General features: G+C 37.9%; 1 protein-coding gene across 5 annotated transcripts in view; it reads left to right on the forward strand.

Annotated features, from left to right (window-relative positions):
* utrn.S (utrophin S homeolog) overlaps nucleotides 1-23,878 on the forward strand; it is a 446,216-nt gene that overhangs the window by 116,881 nt on the left and 305,457 nt on the right. For all 5 annotated transcript variants that reach the window (XM_041564420.1, XM_041564418.1, XM_018265201.2 and 2 more), the window contains 17 exons: nucleotides 1,334-1,435; nucleotides 1,707-1,814; nucleotides 3,213-3,392; nucleotides 3,526-3,695; nucleotides 5,317-5,440; nucleotides 6,682-6,769; nucleotides 8,602-8,834; nucleotides 9,551-9,731; nucleotides 9,903-10,048; nucleotides 10,333-10,545; nucleotides 14,575-14,688; nucleotides 14,847-15,002; nucleotides 15,927-16,097; nucleotides 17,466-17,645; nucleotides 19,285-19,419; nucleotides 20,150-20,299; nucleotides 21,476-21,637. In XM_041564420.1, the coding sequence (XP_041420354.1) occupies nucleotides 1,334-1,435; nucleotides 1,707-1,814; nucleotides 3,213-3,392; nucleotides 3,526-3,695; nucleotides 5,317-5,440; nucleotides 6,682-6,769; nucleotides 8,602-8,834; nucleotides 9,551-9,731; nucleotides 9,903-10,048; nucleotides 10,333-10,545; nucleotides 14,575-14,688; nucleotides 14,847-15,002; nucleotides 15,927-16,097; nucleotides 17,466-17,645; nucleotides 19,285-19,419; nucleotides 20,150-20,299; nucleotides 21,476-21,637 (2,613 nt within the window). The remainder of the gene's footprint in view (nucleotides 1-1,333; nucleotides 1,436-1,706; nucleotides 1,815-3,212; nucleotides 3,393-3,525; nucleotides 3,696-5,316; nucleotides 5,441-6,681; nucleotides 6,770-8,601; nucleotides 8,835-9,550; nucleotides 9,732-9,902; nucleotides 10,049-10,332; nucleotides 10,546-14,574; nucleotides 14,689-14,846; nucleotides 15,003-15,926; nucleotides 16,098-17,465; nucleotides 17,646-19,284; nucleotides 19,420-20,149; nucleotides 20,300-21,475; nucleotides 21,638-23,878) is intronic.

The following is a 23,878-nucleotide window of genomic DNA, read 5'->3' on the forward strand; positions in this document are numbered from 1 at the left end:
CCCATCACTTCTCCCTACATCGGGGGTGCCCAAAAGGTAGATCAGGATCAGGATCCTGCACATTGTACTAAAAGTTAACTCAAAGGTGAACAACCAGGGGCGCAACCGCACCTGGTCCCGCACCCCCTTGAGGCCCTCCAGATGCATGCACCAAAGCAAAGGTGCACAGAAAAGTACGTGGGTGGGGAGCTGCACAGCCTGCACCCAGGCCCGACCGTCCATAGTTTTGTTACTGGAACAAATTCTTTAAAGGTGGCAATAGACACACTGATAATATCTTTATTCAGTGTGTCTATGGCGGGAGACCAGCCGATCGATATCAGCAGAAGACTTGGATATTAGACAGCTCATTGATCAGAGTGGTCGGAAATATTTGAGCAGGCACCTGAACATTAGCCACTGTTAATGCTGAACAAGTAGAATTCTATTGTATCTTTTGTTTGTATACATGGCCGCCCACCCTGTTTTCCCCACCATTTAGCAAAGCTCTCTTTTAGGTATGCTGAGGAGCTGGGACAGGAGTGGGGCAGGCAGCTGTGGAGAGGGGACAGGAGCAGAGAAAGCAGATTGTAAAACTATAGACAAGCGTTTCTGGGGTTTTTGCCGCCTGAGGCAAAAAAACTGGCGCTTAACTTTCTGAGCGCTGGAGTGGGTCAAGTTGAGGCCGCATCGCTAGTGTAGAGAGCACAATTGCGCTCTCTGGACTAGAAGAGCCGAAATTCTAATTTAGAAATCTGAATTTTCGGCTCTTCAGGTTACCAGGAGCGGTTTCTCAACTCACTTCATGGCAGCAGCGTCCCTGACTATAGAGGAAGCAACTGCAGCGCCTGCTTCCTCTATAGTTATGCCATTGACACTTACCAGTATACTCTGCTCATAGTATGAAAACATTATACATGTGTGTATGTTAATAAAGGTATGGAATCTGTTATCTAGAATACATGGGATTTGGGGCTTTCCAGATAAGCGGTCTTTCTGTAATTTGTATCTCCCTACTTTAAAATCATTTAAACATTCAATAAACCCAATAGGCTAGATTTGCTTCCAGTAAGGATTAATTATATCTTAATTATATCTTAGTTTGGTAGTTTGGTTCAGTTACAAGGCACTGTTTTATTATTACAGAGAAAAATGAAATATGTTTTAGAATTTAGAATTATTTGATTAATATGGAGTCTGTGGGAGATGGTCTTTCTATTATTCTGAGCTTTCTCGATAATGGGCTTCCGGATAACGGACCCCATGCCTGTAATATAATCATCTGGATTGGCAATCTATCAACAATGAAGCCATATTTATTGTAACAGTTGAATTGTTTGCCGCTGTTTTCTAGGAACTCGGGGAACGCTGGGCAGCGGTGTGTCGCTGGACTGAGGATCGTTGGAGCAAGCTGCAGGAAATTCTTGTCTTGTGGCAAAAGCTGCTAGAAGAGCAGGTTTGTAGGAAAATTGTCATGCTTGCAATTTCTTACATCATGCAAAATGTAAGAGTAAAAATCTATATAGTCAACTTGCGGTACACCTGGTTTATGCCTTTTCACAAGAAGTTGTTGACTAATGGTCTATTAGTAGTTGAAATATAGCCATGACACATTAACAATGCTATGCACAATGTATTTACTGTCATGTTGTGCGTATTTTGCAATATAGCAAGTTAGTGCATGAGCCATTTTTGGAATCACTGTATTTTTATGTTGTTTTCCTCAGTGCTTGTTCAGAACGTGGTTATCTGAGAAAGAGGAGTCTCTGATTAAGGTCCAAAGGAGAGACTTCAAAGACCAGACAGAGCTGAGTGTGAATGTGAGGAAGCTTGCAGTAAGTATTTGTGTTATGCAAGGAATGTGCACACCCCTCAGATAGTCAAGGCTGCGGAAAGCAAAGTGTCCAGATTCAAGAATTAATACACTTTTTAAGATTAAATTGTGGTTATTTTTCTTGCTTTTATCTAGCATTAAATTCTACTGGACTAGAAATAAAAAAAAGCATGTTGTCCTTGGTTTTCTGCATTTCTTCATTAAGAATAATGGGCACACAGTTCACAGCAATTCAGAATAAGCTCACAAGGGACAGGTGTATCTGTCATAATAATTCTTTCTCTGGTTTATTCAGTTAAACACGTGTGGGAGTATACTAATATAATATTATGATAAATGAAGCAAACACCTTTTCTGCAGTGCTGTACAGAATAGAACAAGAAACCCAAAATAATTATTGCAGATGCTAAAGCATGTTCAGCTGCTCCTGTCTTCATACCGGATAGAACAAAGCAGTAATGTGTAATCTGTGGCGCTTCAGATATTGTCTAACTACTATTCCCTTAGGTACTGCAAAGGCATTTTAACCACTTAGCATTTTATTTTATCTATTTAAATAAATATGTTGAGAATATTCACATTATTGCTTTGTAACTATGCCACTAGATGGTGTGGGACCACAGGACTGACTGTCATTCTTGATTCAGAAGGTTCCTGAAACATAGATGTCTTCTGAGAAAGATACTATAGATCTTTCTGCAGCTCTTATAAAAATCACACATTTTAATTTTATTGCTGGTATTGGCTGTATCGTTTCTGCTACATTTCTAAGGCCTAACACGTTGGTGTGGAGCGGCTGTGCAGGTTTTTTTTGACAAATATACAGTATGCTTCCCCATTCCTAAAAACTGCAGTGACCAATCAGATTATTTTATTTGTCTAAATTGTGACTAATTTTCCATTATTGCACAATTGAATTATGAATGACTAATTCTAAGCAATTTTTCAATTGATCTTAATTATTTCTTTTTCATCATTTTGGAATTATTTGCCTTCTTCTTCCAACTCGTTCCAGCTTTCAAATGGAGGTCACTGACTCCATCTAAAACAAATGCTGTGTAAGGCTACAAATATATAGTTATTGCTACTTTTTATTACTCATTTTTTCTATTCATATTCCAATCCTTTATTCAAATCAGTGCATGGTTGCTAAGGTCATTTGGATCCTAGCAACCAAATTGCTGAAACGGGAGAGCTGCTGAATAAAAAGCTAAATAACTTAACAATTTCAAATAATAAAAAAAAATTGCAAATTATCGCAGAATATCTACATCATTCTTTCTCTACATCCTACTAAAAGTTAATTTAAAGTTGAACAATCCCTTTTATAAAGCAAAGGTTTATGTATGGTTACATATTCTTAGTAGACAGATGTGCTTATTTTCTGCTTTGCTTTTAGGTTTTTAAGGAAGAAATGGGAATGAAACGCAAGACTTTGGACCATCTCCATGAGATAGCCCAGGATCTGGTTCAGTTTGTTGGCAATAGTAAGGCTTCTAAGAAACTTAAGGGTGACATGGAAGATCTTGCCCAGAGGTGGGATGGGCTGGTGCATCAGCTGGAGGACTACACTAATCAGGTATGCTGAGATATGGATTCTTCTAATAACATTCATTTCATATGCAAAGTACAAACCTTTGGTTTCTTTCATGCTTGCTACAAACCAGTGATTGATTTTCTTTATCGTGTTTTCTTTACTACTTTTCTCTCAGGTTTCAGAAGCAGTAACCACATTAGGGGTTACCCAAGTATCACGCAAGGTTGTGATTGAAACAGTAACTGTTAAAGAACATGAATTCATTCATCTTACCAAGCAAGATCTGCCCCCTCCACCACCACCAAAGAAACAACAATTGCTCCTGGATTCAGAGGAGAAGAAAAAGTGGGTTTGTAAAGGTGTAAAATACTGAATATGTATTTATCCACACTATCACCAGGGTCATGAGCTACTATAGTATATCTCCACTTTTATGAAGCATTCATTTGGCACCTAAACTGTTTATAGTGCTTGTATGCATGTCCATAACTAACCTCCTCCTTCTTCTTATTGTGTGTTTAGGATAGGCATTGACAAATATTTGAAAATACAGTCAAAGGGAGGATCCTGCTCTATATACTATCTATACTGTATTCTTTATTAAATGAATTGTTCAGTGTAAAAATAAAAACTATGTAAATAGATAGGCTGTGCAAAATAAAAAATGTTTCTAATATAGTTAGTTAGCCAAAATTGTAATGTATAAAGGCTGGAGTGACTGGATGTCTAACATAATAGACAATATGCAAACAAACAATCACGTGCACACCCTAGCCCTATGGAATACTTGACCTGGTACTCGGACCCTAGGAAGTCGGCACTTCCTCAACACAACAGGAACAAAGAAAACAGGTACCGGCACACAGGGCGCAATTCAAGTTTTCTTTGTTCCTAACATAATAGCCAGAACACTACTTCCTACTCTGCAGCTCAATTGGTTTCCACTGATTGGTTACCAGGCAGTAACCAATCAGTGACTTGAGGGGGAGCCATATTGATCATACCTGTTTACTTTTGAATCTGATCTGAATGCTGAGGATCAATTGTAAACTCACTGAACAGTTATGTCCCATGTGGCCCCCCTTCAAGTCACTGACTAACTCAGAGTTATAGAGCTGAAAAGCAGTAAGCAGTGTTCTGGTTATTATGTTAGACATCCAGTCACTCCAGCCTTTATACATTACATTTTTGACTAACTTTATTAGAAACATTTTTTTATTTTGCACAGCCTATTTATTTACCCAGATTTTATTTTTACACTGAACTGTTCCTTTAAGCCTGTTTTTTTCCCATAAAGGAAATGACCATGAAATAGGCCAAATGGTTAGAAGCCAGAGGACCCACTGACACCTGGGCCCAGCCGGAGTTTCCTGGTATCCCGGTCGGGGGGTCCGACACTGTATGAACAACTGGTTGGGGATCACTGGTCTAGACCTTTCCAGCATACTGTGTATATTAAGATATGTTGGTTTCTGCTGTGGTGGTTTGCTTTCACTGCAACTTAGTTTTATACTCACCTTGACATATTTAGGCTACAAGAGAAGAGGGTAGGTCCTTGGTGATACATGAAACCCTCTAGTATACAATTGCTGCCTGACATATATCATTAGCAGAATATTTCTTAGAAATAGAAATTAGTGCCCTTGAATAGCAATTCAAAACCAGGAAATACACCTACTATTTGACCCACTACCTCTATATGGTACAAGAACACTCGCCAAGCTTGGATATATTTACCTAAAGAAAAATACTAAGTAGGAGAGAATGTTGAGAACAATGTAACAAAGGAGTGTGGGCACGTGTTAGATATGTCTGCACCGTGCTTCCTATAGGGTAATGTTATCAAATGTTTTACTTTGGCCACCTCTTTTAACCCATAACAACCACTTAAGATCCACTCTTTTTAGTGTCAAGTGTGTGCCTCAGGAGAGAACTGTCAGACATATTTTGGATTTTTATTTTTCAGATTCGATGCAGAAGTGGCGGAGCTATTGAACTGGATAGTTAAATTCAAAGCTGCCCTTCAAGCTACAGAGATCAGTGACTACAGAAAGATTAGAGAATCCTCCGACATAAAAGAAATGCTAAAGGTAAAGAGGGAAGTATCTGTGAATAGAGGTTTTGTCTGTTGTAAATTATGTACAAGCCAAAGGTATGATCTGCAGTTAAACTGCATAATTTTAATGCTCTGGCCTTATTGGCTGCCTGCTCAACCAAACAAAAGACAATGGAGTCATCTGCATTGTGTGTTATAAATATTATCAGGGAGACTTTTGCTTTTCATGGGGCAGTTTTATAGGCTTAGGATATGCATCATTAATTATGTGTTCTATTTCTTTTTCTGTTCATGCTCGCTATGGAAATCTATGCGTTGGCCCTATATGTTCACATTCATGTTGGGACTCTTACATTTCAATAATTATTTATAGAAATGGGTGTAAATTGACATAGCAGGCCTTACATAACTGACTACTCTAGTGTTTCTGTAACTGCTGGGCTGGGCTATTACTGGCCTGTACAGTGTAGTAGCAGTCAGACAGAATTTGGCTTTTTCCCCCCCTCTGCTGGAACAGTGTAGCAGATTCTGCCATATCCTGATATTGCATTGATAGTTTTTGAAATGCAGATCATGAGATTTGGCATAGTATAGTGTGAAAATGTACTCATTAGCCCACTTTTTTTATTTTATTCATGGGGCTGGGATGTAGTGTTGTTTTTAGCTTAAAATGTAGCTTGTTGCATAAAAAAAGATTGTATGTTGTTGTATAGCATGGGTGCTGCCATAACTGGTGCAGCAGAAATATTTAGGAATGCACTGAATCCAGGATTTGGTTTGGGATTCGGCCAGGATTCAGCCTTTTTCAGCACAACTGGATTGGATTGAACCAAATCCGAATCCTAATTTGCATACGCAAATTAGGGGAGGAAAACCGCTTGACTTTTTGTCAAAAAACAAGGAAGTAAAAAATGTTTTCCCAGCCCTAATTTGTATATGCATATGCAAATTAGGATTCAGTTCGACCGAATCAAAAAAGTGCATTTGGTGCATCCCTAGAAATATTTTAAAATAATCTTTTAAATATGCCAAGAATAGGCAACAGATTTTATTTCAGATGTTGTTGAATTATAATTTACAACATCCCACTCATAGCTAAAAGCTACTGTGGAGTGCTAGAAGTTAAAGTTTAGACATAGCTATAGGCCTATTCTGGGGAACAGAAGTTATTCTTGCATTTTGGCACTTGTTTTGCTTTTAAAGTAGAGGTTTTCTAATAATTTCCTCGTAGACATATGCACAAGTAAAGTTTGCTTTGTTTATGTTTCATTTCAGGCTATGGAGACTGAAAAAATGGAAAGAACACAAATATTTCAGGAACTTTCCTTAAATGGACAGCATATGTTAGAAATGTGCAAGCAAGGTATGTCAGAATTGCTGGTTGAACTAGTTGTGAGGTGCCCACGTGCTGTATAGCTGCTACCAAACTTGAAATGTACTGTGTATTTGAACAAAAGGCTTAGGGGGAAATGTAATAACATTTGTAAAGGGAACACATTTGTGAATAAAAAATTGCATGTCGGAATGTAATATTCTTCATTAGGCTTTAATTGCATTGCGAATCTTAAGTGCGCATGGCTCTGCTTGATGGAGGTGTAAAATTTTGAAGAAAACATAACTTTTGCATTAAGAAGTTTTAGTACATACACTGCACAGTCAGTTGTCACCTTCCAAACACTTGTTTTAGTTGAGTTGATTTCAGAAATAGACTTTTTTCAATTGCTTTCCATTTTTTATTGTTTTTCTGAAATTAAAGTTTAAAGATGAATGTCTCTGTCTCTGGTCTTTCAGTCTGGCAGGTCAGTAATCCAGGTGCAGTTTGTGAACTGTTACAATTTGCTACATTAGTTGATGCATTTAGTTGATACATTTCTCAGCAATGTTTGTGGAATATTAGCAACTATTGTATCAATACTAACAGCTGCCTTGTGTAATGGAAATGGAAGTCACTACTCACATCCAAGATGGCGACGGCGTCCAAGATGGCGACTCCTTGCCCCTCCATGTGGATCCTGCTGGTCGCAGCACTATGACGCCAGCGTCTTCCCGCTTGCCGATTGGTCGCCGGCGACGGAATGGTCGCCGGCGTCAGAACGTGCGTCGGCGTATTGACGTCAGCGTCATGACGTCATTGCGCCCAAACTTTTGGCGCCAAGACTGGCCTATTTAAAGCAACCTGGACACTGTAAACATTGCCCAAGTATAGGTCTAACTTCGTGTATTCCTGGGTGTATTATTATTGATTGATTCCTGTGTTACCAACCTTTGCCTCTTATTTCGGATTGACCCTTCGCTGCCTGGATTGAACTTTTGCCTGGACTTTGACTACTCTCTTGCCTCATCCTTTTTTTTTGAAACTTGTATGTCTTGCCTCATCCTTTTGATACCACGAACTTTGGTTAGCTACCTGCCTCCTCCTTGGTCCGTACTCCTACTGTGCCTTCGGGCCCTTACACCTTTACTGAAAGTCGGGTGAAAAAAGGAGAAAAGGCACAGGATACACAGCAGATAACAGAAAAGTCCAGTAGTATACAATGTTTTTAAGAACCTACAGTATCTGTTATCTGCTGGGTATCCTGAGCCTTTTCTCCTTTTTTAGCTTTAAGTGGCTGCCCCCATAGCTACACAACAGCTTATTTATATAAACTATTGTAGAGTATCTGAAGCAAACACACCAGTTCCACCAGTGCAGTACAACAATGGCTACACAGCATCTTATTTATACAAACAATAGTAGTGTTTCTGAATCAAATACATGTTTTACCAGTACAGGTCACCAGTACTTTATATTGTCATTCCTTTAAAACACTTTAATTTTTTGGTGTTACTTTTACTCTTAAGGGTTATAGTGAGAGTTCACAACAGTATGGTATCTTTAATGTGATGGCCCATGATTCAGGTTTGTAAACTAGAGGATTCAGAAGAATACATCATTATCCAAATCAATATATACTTACAGATTGAATAGTGATATACAGAATATCAATACTGAAAATTCAAGCTGGATGTCCCAGTCCAACACAACTACTGGAGTCAACACCTAAAAGGGGCTCAACCTTGAGGCTACTTCAAAGTTGAGTCATTTTCAGTAGTTGTTTGCAGTACATAATTTGTTATATTATTATTCCGTATTATTATATTTTAGAACAAATAACTATTATTGCACTGATGTGTTGCTTCTGGGGATTGTTGCAGAAGATATACCAGAGAAAGAACTCACAAACTCCTTGGATAGGCTGCAGTCTGAATGGAAAGAGACCTCCCAGCAACTTGATGAGCTGAAGAAGGGGATCCAGTATCAGGATGATATTAGTGCTCATTTTAGAGAGCTGGAGAGCTTGGAGCAAATGTTAAACCAAGTAAAGGAAAGACTGGATACTCCTGCATTTCAAGAACAGTCATTGGAATCCCTAGTAGAATCCAACAAGGTCAGTAATTGTAGTTGCATTGTAATAACGCTTTGTCCAACAAGTAGGTTTAGTTCTTCCATACCCCCTTCATTGTTGAAGCCAAAAAGCATCACAAAGCTTTGTATTTATCAAAGTTTGTGTGGAAGCATGCTTTTCTATAACCTTATTGGAATAAGTATGAATGAATGTGCCCACTGTAGACTATATCTCCAGGGATATGCATAAAACTGTCTGAAACAGTTTTAACCTTCTTTACAAAATAATAGTGAATCTGCCATTGTTTAATACTAATGAGAAAGCATTTTAATAAATATTGTGTTGCAATGCAGGTTTATTTTGTCCGGAATTTTTAATAATTTGGCAAGTGCTGTAAAGCTTTCTCTCATATGTCTGGCAGTGTTAGGCTGTTGTCTTTCATATGATATGGCATAGTCATTTAGCATTGATCACAGTGATGATTTTATCAATATTTGTGGATTATCTTTTTCATTTCCAGCACTAGCTGGCTGAGGATAAATATGCATAGGTTTGATATCTTTTTAGAAAAGCATCCAATTGTGTAGTGTAAGAATTTATAAACATTGTCAATTTTTTTTTTTCAATTCAAAAGTGCATTAAAAAAGCTGTCTTATGAGCATTTGCATTGTAAAAGCTCACACACCTAGAACTGGGTTTCTGTAGGACACTGGATTTTGATGGAACATGCAATTATAATATTGAACTTTACTTTTTAGGAAAATGTGTCCAGACTCGATGAGCTAAACTTGCGCATTGAAAACATAAAATCAACTGCACTGGTACTGAACTACCACCCCATGGCTCCAAGTTTTATTTCCTCCAGTTTAAATGGCTTCCTAGATCACTACCACAGAGTGAAGAAGAGAGCTGAGCAAGATGTCCAGGAACTTCAGAAAGGTTTGTGTTTAGAGGATACTGTAACAGTAGTGACATAATATGCATTCTAAATATGCTACTCTTTGCATAATATTTCCCACTACAACTGATAGTTCTGCCCCATGGTGGAAAAACTGGAACCCTATCTTTTGTGGTAAAATATGAATATTAACACAGTGTTTCTTTTTGAAGCCTTGGAACGCCAACCCAGTCAATCTTACATGCAAACAAGAACAATTACAAAAGAAACTTTGTTGGTGTGTCGTCAAAAAGTACAGTCACCCTTAACTGGCCTATGTGACCCTGTGGCAGTGGAGAAGGCCCTGCAAGAGGATAAGGTGGGTTCTCAAAAGGAAATATTTTTTTCTGTATTCTAAAAACTAGGGTAAACCCTGTTCTAAATGGACAGGGATATTAGTGATTGGCACCAATGCCAGTTGGCTGTACAATTAAATCTTTGCACCTTTATTCTGCCTTATATCAAAAGCACTGGAAATAGAGTAGGCCCAAGCTCCTGAGACTCGTGCAACAAGGAGAAAAATCTTTCCCAAACAAATACTGTTTATAGAATAAGTATAAAAAAGATATCCGTAAAATTACTAATGAGTTTTCCCTTTTACAGAGTCTCTCACAAACAATAGATGATCAGAAGACAAATATCGATAAACTGTTCTTTGAAACAAAAATGCTCCAGAGTCGGGCACCAGAAGACACAACAAAGGTTTATATGGCTGAGTGTAAGGATATAGAGGATCAGTGGTCTGAATTAAAGAAAGATGTTGCTGGTAGACTTTCCATACTTGAGGACATTTCTTCCAAACTTCAAGTATTTGAGGTAAACCAACAATGCATAGTTTCCAAAAGTCCAGTTAGTTGGATTTCCTGTGTTTGAGCTGAAATGTTGTTTCAACCTTGTGTTTCCTAAACTATTCATACCTGACCTTTTCTATGTCCAATGCACTTTAGACTTTCCTTGGTACACCCCTCTGTTTGCCTTAGAACTAAATATATGCCCATTTTTCATACCATAGATGTATATTTTATTTAATTGGGGGGTTTAGTCACTGGCAGGTGTTCATAGGGATTACAACGGGGAGAAAATTACATCCTGAAGAAGTGAGCTTATATGGGTCAGACCCCACTTTGTAAATATATATTTATGTTCTTTTCTAGGACAAAAAAACTGATTTTTGAAACTGAACATTTTCAAAATTGTTTAAGAAAAAAGTAAATGTATTTATTAGATAATTAATGGTGGTCCAGCAAAAGTGTTGAGGGCCTAAATACAGTAATCATTTTATGCCATCCCCAAAATGGTTTGCTCAATCTCTTTATTTTCACATTACTCAGGCTTGGAAACAGACCTGCTTGTCCAATCTGACTCACTTGGTTCTTATCCAATTAGTTCTACAATTATTCCATAGGGAATGTTTGAATAAGGGCAGTTTTTGGCTTCTGGCATTCATTTTACAGTACAGGGTATTTAGAGGATATGAATGGTAAAGATGGATCACTGCTTTATTGCCATAGTCAGGGGGCTACACAGAAAATATACCATGTGCCTAAACGGTGCCAAACTCTTATGTTTACATATGTTGGTTCAATGTGCAGATTGATGCGAATGTGGAGCCACTGTATCTGCTCGCCTTATTGTTCAGTTTCTGGCCACAATTATAGTATATGCAATCCACTAACAGTGCTCCCAATGAAGATGTTCATTTACACTGGCATTCATTTTTGAACAGTCAGGTCTAGGCACATGTTCCATAGTAAGCCTTTCCATATCACATCCCTGCTGTTTTTACTACCATGGTGTTCTAAAAGAAAACAAACAAACAAAAAAATCTCTGGAGACAACAGAATAACCTAGTACACATTGATTATCTTTTTCATCATCTTTTTGTACATTTCTGGCTGCATATATTATTTCTAATTAACATATATTTAATGTATAGCCACCTTCTCGCTAATTATGTCTCTGCTCGTACATCAGTTTATGCGTAAGTATATTCTTTTTGGTTTGTCACTTTCTCCGTGTACAGAGTTCCATGTGTGTATGGTTATATAATATACCTGTTCATGATTATATCAAAACCAACACAGCTCTTTTGTAATCTGCTTGAAAAAAGGAACTGAAATGTTCTTAATCTAAAATCTTGCTATGAATAGCATGATAGTTTGTTAACAAAGTTATCCCTTTTCTACCACTTCGATTTGCTTCTTATGGAAAGTATGATTCTGTAACTTTTTGACTAGCTGACATGGAACATCTTTGCCTTAAGGAAACAGTGACCTCCAGTGGCCAGTTTATCATAAAAAGAAAATCTGAAGTGTTTGAAAAGACTGAAGCATAACTTGCATAACCGTTTGTTATTTTTTTTAATCCAAAATTGGCCAGTGCATTATCTTGTTAAGTTATGTGCCCTATAATGTTCTTTATAATTGTGATTTTCACCCCCAGTAATGTATGTATTTTATTAGGCCTTTTACCAATGCAGACATTATTGGATTCCATCCGCCTCCCAGGAGCTGAAGGAGTATGAAGAAAATAAGTCACTTTCATGGAGAAATACATGATTAATTTGGCTGTGTCCTCAAACTTGGCACTGTTCTCTTTGTAGTTATATTAGAAAACACACAAAGCCCATACAAAGCCATGGCCTTTTATGATATTCATTTCTACTAATTCTTTTGGCTTTCACAGTTAAGGGTTGTCCGTGTACTAAAGTATAACTGCACAGAGAAGCATATCTATAATCCTCACTATGTATAGCCAGTTGTGTATTCAGTTATCCCTGCTGTGTGCATTTGCATTTATTGGATGGGATCTTCATCAATGTGACTGTCATTGTGTCCTCAAGCTTGGCCTTTCCTTTTGTGTTTGGTGACCCCAAGCCTCCGAAATTGAAGGACAGAATAAAGAAGACCCACTAAGCATTAAACTGCCAGTTTCTAATTGACCAAAAGCTACAGTGACATTTACAGACAAACCTATTGCAAAGAGCCCATATTTTGTCAGATTTTTAATTGACACAATAAAGTGCTGATCTATTTTAGGAACAATAGTGTATCACATACATTTAGCTATGCGACAATTTATAGTCAAATACAAGCACATGTGTGATGTGTAAATGCTGAATTCTTCAGAGCTGTTGCCTTGATTTTCATGTTACCACATTGGAAAAGTCAACTGCAATACTCCTTTTGTTATATATATATATATATGAAATAAGTGTTTTGCAATGCCTGTGTGTTCACTTTCATTGAACATTTTACAGAAACCCTGATAATCAGTGAGGGTTAAAACACTTCTTGGGACTTTAAATTAGGCCATGCAATTGATAAGGGATTTACTGGTTCAGACAAAAGAAAGCTATCTGTAGTCTCTGCCAGTGCTAATTGCCTGCAGGATAAAACGTATAGTGGCATAATAAGTGCCATACAAACACACCAATACAGTAGATTTAATAAGGGCCCTGCTCATAGGGGCTTACATTCTAAACCTAAAGGGATGGAGATAAATGCGCAAAGTATATTGTATAATAGCATGTGGCTGTATAGGGAATATCATGGATAAATATTAAGTCCATGACTGCTAGTGAAGAGATTGATTGTCATAAAGTGTGAAAGCCTGCAGGATAAAACATATAAGGATTGTGTTTTGTTCTGGGATAATGATTTTCATAGGCAGGGAGATGATCTGGTGAATTATTGTAGTTGTGCACATCAGGAGGTTACTAGACAGGCTGAACGTGTAAGGCCAGTGGAAATACTGTGCAATCGCTGGGTATTCACTAGTAACTGCTCTGAAAGACAAAGACACATCTTTACTGGCTTCTGACCATGGCCAGGCAATGCTGGCTAATGCCAGCTGGGCGCCCAAGGCAGACCAGTCGGCCACGTTGCGCTCCTCCCCCCCAAGCAACCGTGCACAAGCCAGGACATGCATGCGCAAATGTCCGCAAACGAGGACAAGCAGACAGGCCTGCCTTAACGCACTTTGAGGTCTGAGAGAGGCATCCGCTTAAAGGGACACTGTCATGGGAAAACATCAGTTAATAGTGCTGCTCCAGCAGACTTAAGCACTGAAACCCGTTTTTCAAAAGCGCAAAAAGATTTTTTCATATTTAATTTTGAAATCTGAAATCTAAGCATATTGACAGTTTCCCAGGTGCCCCTAGTCATGTGAATTGTGCTCTGATAAACTTCAGTCACTCTTTACTACTGCATTTTAGTAATTCCACCCAGCAGCCCATTAGCAGAACAATGGGAAGTTAACCAGATAGCTCCCTGGTAGGTAAGAACAGCATTCAATAGTAAATATCCATGTCCCACTGCGACTCCATTTACATTGAGTAGGAGAAGCAATAGACTGTCAGAAAGCAGTTCCATTCTGTGCTGGCTCTTTCTGAAAGCACATGACCAGGCAAAATGGCCTGAGATGGCTGCCTATAAAAATATACTCTTGTTGAGTTAGGAATGAAATTTTACACAGTAGGATTCCTGCTTCCTATAGATGTATGTTTTGAACTTCTTACCCAAGTAAATGTGACAATTAATAATGTACCGGCCACAAAACATAAAGCACGTCTTGTTACATTGCAGGTGGAAACCAATCTTATTGAATTATTAGTTCTATCTATGGCTGAATAAATATACATCACTGTTCCATATGAATCAATCTGGATTAATGCCTATAACTTTTAGTAAAAGGTTGAGTATGTTTTCTTGATATTGTAAGCACTGAAATCTATGATGTATGTTGTAAGCTGTTTAGATATTTTTGTCACTTGTCCAATCCTTTACTTTTGCTGTTTAATTGCAGGTGTTCTATAAACCTTTCTATGTTGTTTTTTTTTATCAGGATGAATCGAAAACTGTCCAGAAATGGTTCAGCGAAGCAAAAGATTTTATTCTAAATCAACATGGTACTTCCGAAGATTCCCAGGCAGTACAGAAGCAGCTGGACCAGTGCATGGTATGAACACTACCCGTTCATCTTTCCCAACTCCCAACCTCGTAATGTCTATGTTTGGTAACATTTGGGAGATATTACATCACAAGCCTTCCTGTGCAGATAACTGCTACTTTCACATATGTTGTAAACATTTACAGATTTCCCTTGTCCCGTTCCAGAAACTTGTTAGTGAAATGGAAGCTGTGGAATCCTCCTTGAAAAACCTGAATGAAGTGGAATCTACTCTGAGTAGTCGTCCAGATACTATGATCAATACCTGGGTACTTCCCAGACTGGCTGACCAGCAGGCACAATGGGAACTTCTAAGCAAACAGGTGAGCACAGACTACAAGGGGTAGAGAATTGTTCTACAGGTAATCTGTTTTAATTGTGTTTCATTATGATTTTATCCTTTTTTCTATCAGAGACAATGGATCTTCTGCATTATTCTTGTACTTACATGACAATATTTTGTTGGGCATTTTGGACTGTATGTGCCCTAATCTTCTAGACATGTTTTCACCATCCTTATATCTGACCTAACAGAACCTCCTCTTCAATTTCTGCCGATCAAATATTTTAGGCTGTGGGGATTTGTGCATAATCAGTCCAGTATTATTGTCAGGCTATTGCCCAGGAGGATGAACAGTTACATCTTGTGAAATCTGGCCAACCATACACAAGACAAAACTGCAGTGATTCATTTTGGTACAAAGGATCTAAGCAGCAGTGAGTGGGAAATGTATCTAATTTAACTTCCATATCTGCAATTCCTCATTCCCAAACCAAGAAGTGACATAAGCAGGATTATATATATATATATATATATATATATAGATATATATATATATATATATAGATATATATATATATATATATATAGATATAGATATAGATATAGATATAGATATAGATATATATATATAGATATATATATATAGATATATATAGATATATATATATATATAATATATGGCTTGCAAGTCAGCAGACATGATTAGAGACAGGTCTTTATCCAGAAAAGTGTTAGTTCTGGAATAGAAAGCCACTAGGAAATGTGAGTCTTAAAATTTGCATTGGCTGTAAAAAAGAAGTTGTTTGAGATGTTGTATCAATGAGTGAGGGGATATTAATGTATTTTGTTTGTTATTAAAATGGAAGATGCACCCCAAAAATTCCTGTACAGCTGTCTACATATTGTGCTTCGTCAGGAAAACTGATTTGATGCACAGATAAAGTATTAACGGGTTCCATTTTAGGTAATTCATCAAATGAACAAGTTGTCGGAAAGTCAAGAGAAAGCTTTAAACTTGAAGAAGGATTTGGCAGAGATGCAAGAATGGATGACGCAAGCTGAGGAGGAATATTTGGAAAAGGACTTTGAGTACAAGTCTCCAGAAGAGCTAGAAAGTGCTTTGGAGGAAATGAAGGTAAGACAAAGTACACATGTATTTGTGATACGTAGTGAGGCACTGGAATATTGCAGGCCACATTTCATCTTCTCCAATTATATTAATATACAAAAATGGATAAAATGTAGGCTGTGTTTTTATGCTGGTGAACTACTAGTACTCTGAAGGCAGATTTATATAGTATACTTATAAATGAACTCTTGGGTAATGATGTCATTGCACCATTCCATTTTCCTCTTCACAAAAATTATGTTTCTGAAATTTCAACTGGATGCCATTTATTCCCAAAAGATCATTCTGAATAGAGAAAGACATTTAGATGACTGGTAAAACGTCTTCAAGAAAAAACACAGTGAATCCAGCTGATTTGACTTATTTCTACAGATAAACCATGACCTGGATGAATGAGAATCTTCACAAACATCTATGATCATGATGTAGGACAGTGAAAAATGCGTATGTTTGTTGGGGGATCACAGTGTCTCACAGTGTGGGACAAAAATTCATCAATTCTAGAAAAGACAAAGTATTATTCAAAATTAAAAGCAGCAGGGAAAGTATCAAGAAATAAGATAAGTCACTGTTTCCCAATTTTCTTGTAACTGAGGCACATAATCAATTACAAAGCCAGGCCTGGATATCCCTGCATCTCTGCCTTCACAATTCTGGCACCCCTGCAAGTGCAAGTGACCCTTTCTCTAGGCTGCTATCCCTTTAGCCCACCATTTTAACCAGACTGCCATGCCTATAGTCCTAATAGCTTTGGGGGAAAAAAATAATACTTAGTGCACTGTGGGCCTATAATGTTTATTCGATGGCAGCTGTGTTGCCCAAACCCCAGTTTAATATGTAGCAAAAAGTGGTAATTTGTGAATCTAATCAGCATTTCATTATTAGTGGGAATACTGAATGTCTTAACCTGGTCTTTTTCCAATATTTGTGCGGATGTATAACCTTTTTGTAAAATTATAGATTGTATGGTAATAGTCTGCAAAATTACAAATAATATATGTTTTCGGCCGTGAATGTTTTATCTAAAGCCATATAGAGGCACAATGGTCATAGAGCCATAGATGAGAGAATAGAAATTGCCCTGTGAGCATGCTATGGACTCTATTTCCAAACTGCAATAACTTTTAGATCAAATGGAAGTCACTTTGTTGATTTAATCCAACAGAACAAAGACCATGAGTGCAGGTTTTAGATACAAGTCATTGAGGAGAGAGCACTTTCCATCATCTTATTTTTCAGTTTGTACAGCTTTTTGTATTGTCTCATAGCACAAGTGAAATAGAACTATACAGAGAATAATATATGTTCATGCTGAATGCACCTCTATATGAAGTTACTGCATTCCACTTAATAGTAACTTTTGTTTCCCGACAGAGAGCAAAAGAAGAGGTGTTGCAGAAGGAGGTACGAGTGAAAATTTTAAAAGACAACATTAAGACTCTTGCTGCTAAAGGTCAATCTGGGGGCCAAGACCTGACACCAGAGCTCAAGGTGGTGTTGGACAATTACCAGCTGCTTTGCAATAGGATCAGGGGGAAGTGCCACACTCTAGAGGTACGGGAATGTCTTTGAAGACTTTCATTATTGTGAGACTAGTTACCTATGAATATTTTGTAGCTTTTGTGTTTTATCAGATTTAACAGTTGTCTATTTATCTAAAGGTACACTTGCACTGGCTCCTTGGTAGTCCTAGTATAATTAAATATAGTTGAACAACATAGGAACTTTCTGTTTTGTCTTAAAGGAAAACATTAAGAGTCAAAGCATAAATAGAGCAGTGGGTCTTAGCTCTCTTGGATTAATATTCTCTTTGTGGTCCTTATTTATGTTCAGGTATCCCCATAGTTCATAACAAGGTTCCTGATAAATATAAAATAGTCCTAGCAGTCACCCAGCTAATTTGCCATTTATAACTCTGGGCTCCTCTGTAGTAGGCAATTTACATTTTTTATTCTATAAAATAGATTACAGGTATGGGATCTGTTATCCGGAAATCCCTTATCCAGAAAGCTCCAAATTACAGAAAGGCCGTCTCCCATAGACTCCATTTTATCCAAACATTCTGAATTTTTGAAAAGGATTTCCCTTTTCTCTGTAATAATAAAACAGTACCTTGTACAGGTATGGGACCTGTTATCCAGAATGCTCGGGACCTGAGGTTTTCCGGGTAATGGATCTTTCCGTAATTTGGATCTTCATATCTCAAGTCTACTAGAAAATCATTTAAACATTAAATAAACCCAATAGGCTGGTTTTGCTTCCAATAAGGATTAATTATATCTTGGTTGGGATCAAGTACACGCTACTGTTTTCTTATTAAAGAGAAAAAGGAAATCACTTTTAAAAATCTGCATTATTTGCATATAATGGAGTCTATGGGCGATGGCCTTTACGTCGGAGCTTTCTGGATAACGGGTTTCCGGATAAGGGATCCCATACCTGTACTTGAGCCAAACTAAGAGATAATTAATCCCTTTGAATTGAAAGCAGAATCAGCCTATTGGGTTTATTTAATGTTTACATGATTTTCTAGTAGACTTAAGGTATGAAGATCCAAATTACGGAAAGATCCGTTATCCAAAAAGCCCCGTGCATTCTGGATAACAGGTACCATACCTGTATTTATTTTTGTGTAATATTTATTACAATTACTTTGTACAAATAAATAATTATAACAATATTTAGAATAAAAGCCTGTCTTCATATCTTTTTATTTTGTTTTAATTTTTTTTATGTACACTTTTGTCATTTTATAATATATAATGAAAACATAAAAATGATGGCATGACAAAACAAGGTTTCTGTAGATTTACAGTAAAGACTGACATATATTTCATAACCATATTTTCCACATATAAGTACTAAAAAGGCTATCTTGCAAGAATGCATTTCTAAATGTAAACATTTTCCATATACCATAAAATATGGTGGACGAATTGGAAGAGAAATGATCACCAGCATTGAGTTGAGGGCATGCAGGTTTAAGTCATTTAGACTTACGCTATAGCTTAAGTTTGCTTCCATAGGCTAGGTCGTTCCAGCCAGATGATATAATTTGGTCACACAAATGGCATTTTTCTGATGACATGGCTGGCCCATGCAAACACAACTTTACCAGAATGCAATTTGTGAATATTTTGCATAATTCCGATTGCTTAAAACTGTTATCACCTTGTATGTTATTGCCCTCTAGGAAGTTTGGTCTTGCTGGAAGGAGCTACTGCACTATCTGAAGCTGGAGACAGCATGGCTAAATACGTTGGATGAAAGAGTACAAAATGTGGGAAATCTTCCTGACAAGGCAGAGTCAGTCAGCGAAGCACTAGAGGTAACTGATACAGACAGAACATAAGGGTAAAAATTGTTAATTAATATAAAGGGGGAAAATTATTAAACTTTAGTTGAGGCTTTCAAGGATTACTTAAAGATATAGTACAGGGGTGTCCAAACTTTTGGCTCGCAGGGCCACATCGGATAAAGAAAAATTGTCTGAAAATACACAAACACGTTTGATTTGTAAAAGTAAAGGAAATACACAGAAAAGAACTACAATGCCAGTTGGATAACCAGAGCTATACACTGGAATATGGGACACCTGGATATTAAATAGACTTATTATTATATTATTATTACTAACTGGGCAATGGGCAGAGTCCCCCCTCCTTCTATATCCTTTGCGACATGACGTTTCCTCGGGAACCAAGCTGGGCCGCATTCATATGCATCCTGGGCCGCAGTTTGGACACCCCTGGTATAGTAGAACCCTCTTTTCAACATCAGCTCAAATAATGGGACCTGTACTTAAAATACTTTTTTTTTTTGCCTGTTATAGTCATATCACTGTTCTGGAAATTTCAGTTTTCTAGCTTTCTTCTTTTTTACAGTTCAAAGTTTCTTCATTATAGCTGGTATTTAATCCTTGCCTTTAAAATGACAGGGGTAGTTTAATCCTATTAGTACAGGAGGGTTTATTTACAGTGGGCGCATCACCCCAGACTGGCTGTTAATGTGAACTGTCACTTTTTAATAACCGCTCCGAATAATCTCTCTGTCTCTAGTCTTTAGAGTCAATCCTACGCCATCCGGCAGACAATAGAACTCAGATCCGTGAGCTTGGCCAGACTTTGATTGATGGCGGTATACTTGATGACATCATCAGCGAAAAGCTGGAGGACTTTAATGCTCGCTATGAGGAGCTGAGTCATTTGGTAAGCATTAAAAAGCTATTACTGCCCGTTGTTCCAGCACAACTCAATCTTGCTATCCTATTTTTAAACAATGTTTGACGGATTTAGCTGTTATAAAATATTCATAGAATTATAAGAACAAAGTTCAAATCCACCTCATCCTGTTGAAATTGAGTGTTGAATGAAAACATTTGCTCTAATTCTATACAGAACTTTTTTTTTTTTTTTTACAAAAGGTTTATTAAAACATTATCAACTAGCAGTTAGGCATGCGTTGCACCACTGTGTTTCTTACTTTTTTCCAGTCATTCCTCAGAAAACTTGTTTCCCCAGATCGGTCCATATTTTTCTTAAAAGTTTAGCTAACATACTAGTAACTGCCAGTAGTAACTAGTAACCCCCTTGTCCTTTAATTTCCACTCTAGGAATCTGCCATATTGTAGAGTCCTGCAGTGGGTCGGGTAGGCGCGGGTTACCCGCAAAAACCTGAGGTACCCTGCAGGTTGCGGGTAGATGTTCCGGGTGCAGGTATAGACACGGGTGGGCGGTCTATACCGCAGCCCAACCCGTGACCCGCAAACCCGCAGAACCGCCCACCCGCATCTATACCTGCACACGGAACTTCTACCCGCAACCTGCAGGGTACCTCAATATCGACTTTTACTCCTTTTTCTGATCATGCTTACTTCCGATAATGTCACTTCCGGTTTACAATGACAGCACTTCCTGATTCATGATGGTCGCGGGTTTGGGTTGCGGATAAGGTACTTGCGTGTCGGGTCTGGTAGCGGGTCCAAGCAGGTAAGAATGCAGGTTATGGCTCTGGGTTGCGGATTGCAGGTTGCGGGTACGGGTCAGGTACGGGTTCCAAAAAATGGACCCGCGCAGGACTCTACCATATTTGTTGCCCTGACGAGATAAAAAACAAAACACTGTCTTTCCTAAACTCTAAAGAAGCCTCCAGTAGTCAAATTACCTTTTAATTTTATCTAATGCTACATCGCAATAACCCATACGTTCCTTTAAACAACCACCATACTGCATAAACAACATCATATGTTGCATTGTTACAATAAAAAATGGATAGTTAATGTGGGGAAATGTTTTTAATTTTTGAAAGTAAATAATTTAAATATTAAATGTTTGTTTTAGTAATTTTCCCAAGTCAAGCCCTAATCATGGTTGTTATTCCATCAGGCGGTGAGCAGGCAGATCTCTCTAGAGCAGCACCTGCAATCTCTGAAAGAGAGCGATCACAGGCTGAATGTGCTGCAGGAGTCCCTGGAAGAGCTGGATAAGCAGCTGACCACATACCTGACGGACAGAGTCGATGCCCTCCGGATGCCGCAGGAGGCTCAGGTATCTTGGCATTTCCTTTCAGTGTGAGAACATTGAGTCCTGTAAGCCCCTCTTACAGCGCAATGTCATTATATCATTGTGTACTTTAACAACCAGAGAAGAGAGAAGAAGTTAACCAGTGAATGATAATGTTTGCCTTAATTTAAAGGCCCGACAATACCAAAATCCAAATCATTTGTATTAGGGTGCAGTGTATTCCTGCCATGTAAGCAGTGGAAGGGGACAGAAGTTGGGTGTCCATGTCCCTGCCCTTTATATATACTCTCTTCAGAAGGGAAGTGTGATGAGGCAACGTTTGTGGGCACAGCTAAGGGTCCTATTTATTATGCTGTGTAAAAGGAGATTCTGCAAAAAAAACGCTGTGTAAAATAAATGGCAAATTTATCAAGGTGCGTGTTCTTTTATGCCATGCGAATGCCAGATTATTTTACACTGCTTCACACACCTTAACTAAATTCCAGTGGAAGTTGCTCAAAGAAAAAGCGCATAACAAAAATTATTACATGGCGATGCCTGTCAAATTATTCTGTCTTTTTTTATACCACATAATAAATCTGCCCCTAAGGGTACTGTGCCTATGTTGCTCAAGTGTATAGCACTGTAATGGGAGAAACGTTGCATCCATTTGTGCAGCTAGTGCTTTTGCCCTCACATTGGTAAAGGAATTGTTTACCATACTGTTTTTTCATTTCAATTGTTTTCAGACTGTTCACCAGAAACACTTTTTTCAATCACTTTCCTTTTTATTTTTTTTACCCATTTTTCTAAATCTTAGTTTAGAGCAGAGCCGGGCCAAGCAGGGCAGGCGCCCTAGGCAGCCGTCTGGATGCACGCATGCGCGTGAGCCAAAATACGCTCGTTCACATGCGCGAATAGACACTCGTGCCCATTTGTAAATAGATCAAGTTCCGCAAATAGAACAAGTGGGCGGCCGGCAGAGAAGGGCCTTGATTAGGGGTAGGAGTAAGTACGTGCCTGGCGCCTCTCCACCATTGCGCCCTAGGCACGTGCCTACTCTGCCTACCCCAGTTCCGGCCCTGGTTTAGAGTTTAATGTTCCTGTGTCTGGTGTTTGAGTCTGGCAGCTCAGTAATTCAGGTGCAGACTCTAAACTGTTTAAATTTTGCAACATTTAGTTGAAACATTTCTCAGCAGCATCTCTGGAGTATTAGTAACTATTGTATCAATTCTAACAGCTGCCTGTAATGAAACCCAGAGATTCTGCTCAGCAGGGACAAAGAAATGTATCAACTAAATGTATCAATGTAGAACAGTTTACAGGGTCGATGACCTCCCCTCCCAGAGCTGCGTTAGAAGGTGAAAAATTACTTTACAATATTACAGTATGGCCTTACAATATTAGAAAAAGCGTCACACATAGAAAATAGAAACTTAACTGGAAAACGTCATTATTTCTGGTGAACTATATGAAAACAATTAGGTATTTGAAGGTGAACAACCCCTTTGAGAAGCCCTTTACTACAAAGTAAAATAATTCATGTTGTCAAGACTTCAACATATTACGTACCAGTACGGGTTTTATCCTATGGATTTGTACAGAGTTGTAATTGCACAGAGTTGTTACTAGTGCTTGGTAATAATTCATGATATCTAAATATTTGCTAAACTCTTTAATCTTTTTTTTAATGTTACTGGGCCTTTAAAGAAAAGTCTGCTACTTTAAGCATGACAACTAAATATTGGTAATTACTGCTGCCCTCTGCTGGACATATAAGGAGTTAACCGTGTAGGTTTAGTGTTGGTAATGTGGTTTTATTTTATTCTGAAACACAACTTATTATCGTAGTGTACTTTAACTATTGAATGCATGTAGACTAGATATTGCCAAGCTTTGCAATCTGCCACCCTTTTCTGGGTATATATAACATCAATAATATACAGCATTTTCTAACCATATAATGTAAATAAGCTTTTGTGCTGTGTTTCATGAGTTATTTAGTGAACTCCTCCTAATCTGTAAATTTAAGGTACAGACAGTGAAATGAGAAACAAGGGATTCCTTTATAGACATGTTAGTTAGCACTATTTAACGCTCTTTATTACAGGAGGAATGGTGGAAAACATTTTTTTTTAATTCTGAGCAGACTCTCATGTTGATTTTAGGTGTATTTAATCCATTTAAAGGGCTAGGTTCACCTTTAGATTAACTTTTAGTATGATGTAGACAGCGGCATTCTGTAGCAATTTGCAATTGGTTTTCATTTTTTGTTTTATATTTTCC

Source organism: Xenopus laevis, chromosome 5S, assembly GCF_017654675.1.
Source record: "Xenopus laevis strain J_2021 chromosome 5S, Xenopus_laevis_v10.1, whole genome shotgun sequence".
Taxonomy (NCBI): domain Eukaryota; kingdom Metazoa; phylum Chordata; class Amphibia; order Anura; family Pipidae; genus Xenopus; species Xenopus laevis.